The sequence below is a fragment of the Poecilia formosa genome, unplaced genomic scaffold (genome assembly GCF_000485575.1).
Source record: "Poecilia formosa unplaced genomic scaffold, Poecilia_formosa-5.1.2 Scaffold287, whole genome shotgun sequence".
NCBI lineage: Eukaryota > Metazoa > Chordata > Actinopteri > Cyprinodontiformes > Poeciliidae > Poecilia > Poecilia formosa.
In genome coordinates this window covers 587,417-597,322 of record NW_006800226.1, presented here as the reverse complement: position 1 = coordinate 597,322, position 9,906 = coordinate 587,417, and the positions used below count along the sequence as shown (strand labels likewise).

The following is a 9,906-nucleotide window of genomic DNA, read 5'->3' as shown; positions in this document are numbered from 1 at the left end:
TTTGAGAAAGAAAAAAAAAAGAGTTCTTAAAGTTGAAGTTTATAAACCTTTAATCGTGCTTATTTTCCAACAATGGCTTCCCTCAACATTGGTGTCCTGCAAGAACTCAAAACTGTTTGATAAATAAATTATTTCAAACAAATCAAGGGTACACATCTTAAAATATAAAGATTCCCTGCTTTCTCAAAACATGATATAAACAATTATAATCAATGGATCAAATAGAGGGATGCGTCCCATTCTGGGATATTTCACATGAGGGTTACCTTTTTCAGGAGGGGGAGAGAAAAGGGGCCTGTGTGTGTGTCTCTTTAGGTCCACTCTTCCCCACTTCCTCTGGCTGTGACCCAAAGACCAGTGTCAACACCACATCCAAACGTATGTCTGAATTCCTACAGCACTCCCCAAAGGAAGAGTGGAAAAAAAGAGAAAACTATTGGATAAGTATGAAGGTCTATTGGTGAGATTTATGCCTGTATTTAGCGTTAAACTACAATTAAATGTCCATAACGGCCCTCAGTGTGGTTTTATGGAGATACCAGACACGATATGGAAGCAACTATAAAACATTGGGCATCTGTATAAGCGATTCTCCAACATTGGTTTCCACTTAGACGCAAGGATGTGTCATATTTTTCAGTGTGTTTCCTCAACACCTCCATTCTGGGGTTTAGTTTTCTGCTTTGCTCCCATCTGCAGTGTGAGCAACTAGAAATGAACCAGAGCTGAATAAAGGATGTACAAGCTGAACAGAAATGACAAGGCCTAACGCCTGGAAGGCAGGCCAGCACGGTGTCAGTCCAGGTCTGAGCTCCCTCTGGACGGCTGGAGTAGATGTTGCTGGGGATGTTTCTGCAGAACTGCTCTAGCAGTGTGAGGGCGGGATATCACTGGTCTCTGGAGGACTTTTGACATCTTTTGCTTGGAGGTCAAAGGTAGACTGGCCCTCTCCATACCCGCACTGAAAGATAATACAAGTAAAAGTTCTAATAATAATAAAAAAAAAAAAAATCTGATCTAAAAAAAATATGCATGTAAAATTGAAACATTTATGATTTACAAAAGTTTTTGTCTTGTTAAATTATATTGACAATTTATTTGCTAAAGAATCATACGTAAAAATATGCTTTTTAACCGGCAGTTGTTGTAATTACACCTCCTCAGCTGAAGACCTAAAAGCTGTGATTTTGTATTTGAGAAGTTGCACAATTTAATTTCTGGACAAAGAAATGAAAGATTATCAAATATTCACTGGTGTTAAATAAGCACAGCATCAGTACAAAAACACATGTCTGAGCATTATTTATTCGAAAGACAGCTCATCTTTTATTTTTGGAACAAAAATCAAATTTGACTTTCTTTTAAAGAATATATAAGTAAAACACACTAACATCTAATAATATGATTAAGATTAATTTTAAATTAATGGAATACCTAAAACGGAAGGATTTAAAGCACAAAACTTCATACACAAATAAGGAAAAATGAAAGAAATAGACAGATTTCCTGGAATCTGAATAGTAAATTCAAAGAAATCTGAGCTGATGACCAACTGCAGGGGTTGATGCAATGATTCTGTACCCCTAAATAAGTTGATGCCAATTGAAAAACAATTCTCCATTTGCAATAGTGTCTGGATTTTCACAATTAACAAAGTTTTCAACAGATAAAAATGAAATAAATGGTATCCTTGCTTAAATTGGAGTTTAACAATTTAAACAAAACAAAATAATAAAAATCAGCCCAAAAAGTAACTGTTTATTATTGCCATACCTTGAAATCACTGGTCCTTCACATGGATAACGTTTCGGAGGTGGGTGGGGTGAGTAAGTGGGCCTTGCCACATGTCTCTTGGACATGAGTTGTGTTTCTGCTGCAGCTGACAGAGTTTGAGGGGCCAAGTCTTTTCTGCTGAGCTGCTCTGGATGGGACAGAGGGAGACGAAGCTTGCGGGCACGAATGCCTGGCAGCTTCGTGTTCACAGGAGCTGCAGTGACATGAACAGGAGGGGAAGGACAAGGTGTGGTGTCTGTAGACAGGGACAGTGGGACCATGTTGGGGAAAGATGTTTCTTGTTGATTCAGGTCTGACAACAATAAGAAAGAAAAACCCTTCTTAACTGTTATAGTTTGAGTAATCATGTATAGAAATGGAGAATGTAGTTACTTTATGCATTCAATATTTCACCTGGGGAAAGAGACTGAAACGATGAGTCTGGTGAGCCAGTAGCTAAGCCGTCACAGAGTTCGTCTTCTTCTTGATCTTCGTCACTACTGTCGCTCTTCATACCACCAAAGCCTTCTTCCTCCTCCTCCTCCTCTCTTTCGGCTTCTTCTTCATCAGAATGGTGAATAACCAGGACCTGTGGCAACCGCTCTTTCTCTATAATTGCTAGCTGTCTGGAAAACAAGTTAGAAAAAAAATACAGCAGTAGTTCCCAAACTTTTCATGATCTCTTACACAAAATAACACAATCAGTGAGCACAGCTACATTTATTTGAGTTATGCAAAGGGGATGCATGATATAATAAGAAAGAATGTAATTGTAATATGATATAATATTATCATATGATATGTTTCCAGATCTCATAATAGTACAAATCTCATTCCTTTTTTTAAAAAAAGTATCTTGCAATAAAAGTGCTCCCACATTAAGGAAAATTATTTACCGTTCAGACATTTATTGCCAGATTTCATATGGATAAATGGTAAATGGCTTTTACTTGTACAGCACTTTATCAAGTCCAGAGGAGCCCACAGTGCTTCGCACTACATTCAGTCATTCACACATTGATGGTGGAAAGCTACTACACTGTAGCCACAGTTGTTCTGGGACAGTCTGACAGAAGTAAAGCTGCTATGCACTGGTGCCACTGGGCCTTCTGACCGCCACCTGCAGGCAAGGTAGGTGAAATTGCATCTGACTTGCCTGCAGAATCACCCCAAAAGATAAGATAAATAACATATTTTATGAACCAATAAATTCACATCTGAGTGTATTTACAAGCACATTCAGCTCCTATCCCTGGGTTTCCAAGTGTGCCCCAGAAAGATCTCTGTTTTCTTCTTCTTTAGAGCTTTCTATACCTCATGGATAAAACACCCTGCCCCTTGTAAAGATATGGTTAAAGGCTAAAAATGTGATTCAACCACATCTGAAATGAGACGTGAGCCAAAAGAGTAACAAAAAAAAAAAAGGCTTTTACAATATTTAGCTATGAGCATAAATAAAAGTGAGGCTTGCAATCAATTTTTACTTGCTGTGTTGTTCCCTCCAGGCCCGCAACTCTGCAAACACATTGACACGCTCCTCAGGATCAGGCTCATTTAGGTCATACGTGTGTTCTGGCACATGGATGGGAAGGTCGCGAAGGACCAAAGAGGATCTGGTTGGTGCCGTCTAAGAGGCAACAGAGAGAGAGATAACAGGTTATTATTATTATTATTTTTTTTTTACTGTGAGCTTACTTTTTGTACTGTATCAGACCAGTAGCGATTTTCATCTGTACTGTTTTGATCAGTGATAGAGTGTATTGATTTGGGGAGTCAGATAGATGCATTGTTTCTCACGTTTAACTTTTCTCTCCTTGCCCGAACGGCCTGCACAGGATTCCCACAGAACAGGATCTTGCCAGCTCCTCCACATCCAGCAGATGAGAGAGACAGCAGTAAATTACAAAGACATCTGGCAAGACGAAACAACTGGAGCCTCTTGGTGGCACTGTTAGGCCAGGGTGGTCGCTGTTTGGATTGCTTACTGTTTATGCGTTTCAAAACAGAACAGCAGGTATCACTAAACCTAAATGTACATGTCAGGATTAACCAAAGCTGAGCCACACCGTGCGTAAGGGTGCTGGTTTCTGCTTCCACTGATGCTACATCAGACTCTGAAGACGCTGGTCTTGATCCAGGAGGGGAAAGAAGTTTGCGCCCAGTCGCCAAAATGGGCCTCATGCTTGCAGACGACGCAGGTCTGGCACCCGAAGGACCGGTAATGTGTGCACCATGACGAAGATGCCTTGCTATCTTTTCTACAAATTGAGAAGTTAGATGTCAATTAAATAGAGACAATTGCAATCAAATATATTGCATAAAGACACGCATTCAAACATTTATTTATTTATTTATTTATTTATTTATTTTACCAGCAACCTCGAAGGAGTTGGACTCTTGAAAAGACATTCTGAGAATGTCCCAGTCTTCCTGCGTGGTGCTACAGCAGGTCAACTTGTCCTCCTCCACCTTCACATCATCTAGGTAACGCAACTGAGGGACCAACTCCCTCACTGCTGCTCTGTAATTATACTCTTCAGCCTAAGCAAAGGAGACAAAACAATGACGAGGAGAGACGATGTAAATGCAGAGGACACATGTGTGTTCCACCTCAAAGTTTTTAAGAGGAAAATATTTAAAGGACGACACACAATTATGTTTCCAAAGGGTCCAGTCAAAGTTAAATCTATATGTCCAGTATCATTTCCTTGCTGGCTCACAATTTTCAATGACATTGTGTTGGTCTGACACAGAAAATCCCTGAATAGACAGAAAGATCAATGGCTATTTTTTATGCAAAGTCATAGTTAATTAAATAGTATATGATTTCCAATGAGAATCCTTTGTCAGACTAAAAGTACCTATTGCAAATAACAAACTTTAAGCAGGTATCAAATGTAGTTTCAACTAGGCCCACTTTTCTGTATTACAAGTGTTTCTGTTTTTTGGTCTGATGAATATTTTCGAACATTTCCTGTGTTTAGACTAAAAGTATCTGAATCTAATGTCTGGAACAGGTTACTACCAGATGCAAATTAAGTACTGCACTTAATGTTGATCTGCAAAGGCACACCAGCCAATTTCTTAGCTACCGAGAAATCAAACTAGGGCTCGTCACTCCTGGCTTTTACTAAATCCCACAGATGCCGTGAATAAAAAAAGAGAAAGACAAGAGACAGGCAAGGACAAAACCAAAAAGAAAGAGGGAAGAGAAAGATCGTCTAACAGAGAGGAAGTGAGCGGATGTGTGCATTTGTGTGTGATGGAAAGAGAGACAGAGAGAGAAGTGTTGGTTTGGGGGGAGAGAGCAAACCCAAGAATCCCACAATTACTACAAAGCACATGCCTAATGCATATTCAGCTCAGCATCTCTACTCATTGCCCTAGTTTCCTAATTAATGCTCCACTGGTGGGTGTAAATAAACACATTCACAGAGGCCCAAAAAACTCGCAGCTAAATGCAGCTTGGTATCGTGCATCCAGGAAAATAACAGAGGCATAGAGAGTTGATTCACCTACATGACGTTTACATTAATTTAACAGTGCATTGGCCTGTTTCCAGTCAGACTTTGTTCTGCAACATCACGACAAAACCTGTTGTTTGCTATGACGCATCGCTGTAAAACCCTGTCAGCTATTCAACTGTTAAGTTTTGGGTTTTTGATATCTTTTTGTGCGACCAGAGCAGATCGCCACAAACATACTTTCATGTGCCAGCACACCGGCAGCACTGCGCGCACAGGAGACACTGGTGGATGATCACAGGCACGAGCTGCATTTGCAAGCAGGCTTTTACAACACCAACTGAATACAACACTTCCTGTTTAGGAGCTCTGCCCAGCTCCTTGCACAAGATTTATTCAACTCCAACCGTTCACAGGCTTCTTTTAGATTTTGCCAGACTTCTGCCACTTTGATAGCTTCACCCTCTCGGGGGGAAATTTACCTTGAGAAACCCTAAGATACAGTAAAGATACCCAGAGAGTATATTTTCAAGTTGTTCCGTATGAATTGGTGGATGCACAAAACAAATCATTTGGACTTTTGGTCCTTTACATGTTACTGATCCTAGCGAAAACCCAACCAGAGAAGCAAATGTTGAACGAACAACATTACAGTGTATGTAACATAGCCAGGACAATTCTTGTCATATGGAAAAATGCTAAGTTAAATATATACAGACTGATTCAGTTGTGTGCCAAAAGAAATTCCCTACCTGAGGGGAAGCAGGGTTAGGGCGTTTGCTCACAGGGTTCCCCTCCAGGGTGAGAGTTTGGAGATTGGGACACAAACCCAGATACTGAATCTGGATAAGGTCGTCCACACAGTTCCCTTCCAAATCTAAAAGCCGCAGGTTCTCCAGCATGGCAACCTGACTTAGGTCGGACACATTGTTATAGGGCAGGTAGAGCTCCTGAAGCAGGAACAAAGGATCACAGAAAGTGAACAGAAAGAAACACATTGAGCAAGTTTAAATACAGAACCTTGGAAATATGTGAAAAAACATATATTCACATTTCTTAAACGTTTTTTTTTGTACATTTGTGTCACATTACAATTTCAATGTATTTTATTAGAATTTTATGTGATAGACCAACGCAAAGCAGAGCAAAATCCTGAAGTTAAGCAAAAAAAGGTTGAATAATAGTTGATATTTTCTACAAATTGAAATGTGAAAACTGTGCCATTTATTCAACCCTCCTGAGTTAACACTTTGTAAAATCACCATTCACTGCAATTCACTGCAACCACAAGTGAAAGCCCTTTGGGCGGTCTCTCTCCACCAGTTCTGCATATCTAGAGATGTTCCCTCTTTCTTCTGTTCAAAACAGCTGAAGCTCAGTCAGAGTTGATGGAGAGCATCTGGGAACTTCTGCCTTCAAGTCTTTTCAGAGACTCTCCACTAGACCAAGAATCCTCAAATCCAGGCCTCGAGGGCTGGTGTTCTGCAGGATTTAGGTGTGTCTCTGCCTCATCATACCTGAGTCACATACAGTTGGTTACCGCTCACAAACCTCTGCTGTTTTCTGCAAATTTTACTTTGAGTTGTTCTATCACATTGACATTTGTTGTTGTTGTTGTTGTTGTAACAGGATAAACTGAAGAGAAGTTTCTGAGGTACAGATACTTTTGCAAGGATCTTTACTAACAAGGATACACGATGATCATAGTATGAGTTTTTAAGCAATCTTCTATGACTGTTATAGTCTACCTTAAGAGAATCAAATGTAGAAATGCCACTTAAGTCTTGAAGGCAGCAGTGAGACATCCACAGCACCTGCAGGTGGGACAGGGTGGTTCCCAGGTCTCTAGAGAGACAGAGTAGCACAAAGTAGAGGGACAGGCAGCGCAAGGAGATGATAATGCTGTCAATAATGAGAAAGGCCAGCTAAGTTTCCTTTTAGAAATTGAAACAATTTTATTTTCCATTGGAAATTCTATGTTGCTTCTCTTCTACAAATCTACCCCTACTGCACATTTTAAAACAAGTCAGCTTTAAAATATATCTAACCCTGGATCATGCTCTCTACTACAGCTCTCTTAGCCCTGAGCAGGAAGCGCTGTCAGAGGCAGCACATGTCCAACTGGCTCTGCTCCACTGGTCTCAGGGTGGAGCAGACAAATCTTTAACTTTTCGTTTGCTCTTTTTCACCTTCCAGACATTTCTCAAATTATAACCAGAGAGTTCAATGGCCCAGATGTGGCCTTCTGATGTGGCAGGACAGTCTAAAAAAAAAAGACTGTCCTGCCACATAGAGTGTGAAATGAATACATTTGAAATGTGATACGAAACAAAACCCCCCTCTATTGTGTCATTGTGAAACAGGTGGTGAAGCTTAAACACGTGTGTCGGTAGTATCTCCAAGATTGCAGGAAACGTCACACCTCTGGTAGTCTGGTTTACAAGCTGCAGACTCTACATCCTGTATTGTGGGAGAAATGGTGGAAATGTCGGAGTAAAGTACAACAGATTATAACAGCTGCACAACAGCGCACCATTCCAGTGAACACCAACCTTCTCGATGCATTGTCTAACTCAGAGGACCATTTCTCATAGCTCAACATGTGAAGCTTAGGAGCGAATCCCCAATCGTTTCCCCCTTCTCTTGATTAAGTCATAGATGTTTTTAAGAGAAAGATATAAATGTGAAAAAGTCAAGCAGTGGGTTTTACTTTTGGCTAAAGGATGAAATCCTTCTTGAATAGTATGGAAGCTGTAGTGATGATTTACTGTAATTGATTTCCTTCACATATTACGCAAAAAAAAGAAGATAACATCAGCGTTTTAGTACCTACCTCAATGACATGACGAAGCTGTTGTTCATTTTCAGCTGCTCTAATCTGGGCAAGTAAGCACCTGCAAGAAAAACTGATAAGCAAAGCCATATTTCTATCACTTTTAATGACAGACCTATTGTATTTCAATACAGAGAGTTCCCTCATTTCCAGTTCATATCTTCAAATGTTTAGTCCTCCCTGCCCACTATGTTAAAGGAAACATGACTAAAACATGATGCATTTGTGAACTGTACATACAGTTTCCATCAATCATGAACTCATGATGAAATCTAGGATTTTGAGAGAACAATGATGAACGCAGTAAACATTTTCCTTTCCAATTGCCACTGTAGACATCTAAATCTGCCTGACGCAACTGTCTTTTTCTAAAGCAAACAGCTAGAACAAGTAGAGGCGTTGTTGTTTCCAAAAAGGTTTGAATAAAAGACCTTTAATATGGCTTGAATGTAAGTTGTTTCTCACCAAAGTCACCCAGTGTATTTTCTTGGGTGTCTACGCAGATCTCCAGATGGTTCACACGAGAGAGGTCATGAGTACCGCACAACAGTTCCTGTAGATGGACAAAAATAGTAGGCGTGCCATACCATAACAATGCAGCTAAATTATATGTCTCCAAAAATCTTAATTCTCTAAATGGAACCATAAATGTGGTGTGAAGGTTTTTTTGTCTGGCCACATCAACTTTAAACACCACCAGCAGTCCTTTCATAATAGTGCCTTGCAATAAGTATTCACACCCCTTGAACTTTCTCACATTTGTCAGATTAAAGCCACAAACTGAACTGCGCTGTGGGAAGACTTTATGTGATAAACCAGCACAAAATAGTACATAAAAGTGAAGTTCCAGAAAATGATACATGGTTTTTAAAAACATTTTTAACAAGAAATAAAAAAAAAGTGCATTTCAGTGACTTGTCAGAGATTCAACTTCAGAATTGTACTTTGTTTGGGTCTATGACATGAAATCCTTGTGACAAAATATGGACAAGTTCAAGGGGTATCAATGTCTTTGCAAGGCACTCTAATTCTATGCAACAAATCCTTAAAAGAAGATGTGTTTTATACACTGCACACGAGTAACATGAATGTTTGTCCATTAAGATATAAAATGATTGATTTTAAGGTGTTTTTTTGACAGACAGCGTACCAGTCTTTTTGGAGAAAGGTATGGTTCCACTGCTTTGTCTTGGTCTTGGTTTGCTTTACGGGCAGGAGTTGGGTTGATGCTCCCTGAACCGCTCAGCTCAGTCACTTGAACCCGTGCTGTACCAGGCCGGACCTCTTGGACCACAGAGTCATGACACACACTCATTTCTCACGACAATCTGAAGAAAGAAGCCATGAACAACAATTATGAAGCTATCGTTTATGGAACAGTTTAACTAACATTTCGCTGTAAACAAAGTAACAGTGCGCAGTACGTAAATTATACAAAGTTAGATATTTTACCTGACGCAAGGAATAGTCTTGTCAATACATTTTACAGATCATCTAAACAGACAAAAGTTTACTTGGCAACCGGGGTCAACTTCCTGGAAACGGGCCCGTGGCTCATTGGGATATGTAGTTCTCGACAGCCATATGAAGTGTTCAGGCTACCAGTCGGGGAAACAGAAAAGTATCCACTATTAAGTTAAATATTTATTAAAAAATGTATCGTGTTTTAAAATGTGAGCATAGCAAACGTTATGTATCCTGAAAATGTGACAGTTTTTAATTACCATAAATATTTGACGGTGTGCTTTCTAGTTACAACTGTATATGTTTGTGAGTTTGTGTTACAGGCCATTCTATGGTTGCCTTGAGAGGACAAAAACGCAACCTCCATCACTC

The 9,906-nt window shown here is 39.8% G+C and overlaps 1 protein-coding gene across 2 annotated transcripts; it reads right to left on the bottom strand.

The window, feature by feature from the left end:
* Positions 1–634: 634 nt before the first annotated feature.
* lrrc56 (leucine rich repeat containing 56) lies at positions 635–9,608 on the bottom strand. 2 transcript variants are annotated; one of them, XM_007571775.2, is made up of 13 exons: positions 9,523–9,608; positions 9,221–9,398; positions 8,536–8,623; positions 8,071–8,143; positions 6,986–7,082; positions 5,990–6,187; positions 4,146–4,314; positions 3,840–4,031; positions 3,571–3,638; positions 3,258–3,400; positions 2,188–2,399; positions 1,774–2,086; positions 635–961 (listed from the first exon to the last, which is right to left on the bottom strand). In XM_007571775.2, exons 2-13 carry the CDS (start codon positions 9,383–9,385, stop codon positions 796–798), a joined length of 1,884 nt encoding a protein of 627 aa, XP_007571837.1. In that variant the 5' UTR covers positions 9,386–9,398; positions 9,523–9,608; the 3' UTR covers positions 635–795. The 2 variants fall into 2 exon arrangements, with proteins under 2 accessions (XP_007571837.1, XP_007571838.1); XM_007571776.2 differs by having other exon boundaries at positions 8,071–8,131.
* Positions 9,609–9,906: the final 298 nt, after the last annotated feature.

What these genes read in the sequence shown, in the direction of transcription:
- lrrc56 (XM_007571775.2), bottom strand. Translation starts at nt 9,385, where the DNA reads ATGAGTGTGTGTCATGACTCTGTGGTCCAAGAGGTCCGGCCTGGTACA. An exon ending in TGGAGGGAACAACACAGCAA is followed by an intron (nt 2,400 to 3,257) that starts GTAAAAATTGAT and finishes CTTGTTTTCCAG; the next exon opens with ACAGCTAGCAATTATAGAGA. An exon ending in GAAGGACCAGTGATTTCAAG is followed by an intron (nt 962 to 1,773) that starts GTATGGCAATAA and finishes ATTATCTTTCAG; the next exon opens with TGCGGGTATGGAGAGGGCCA.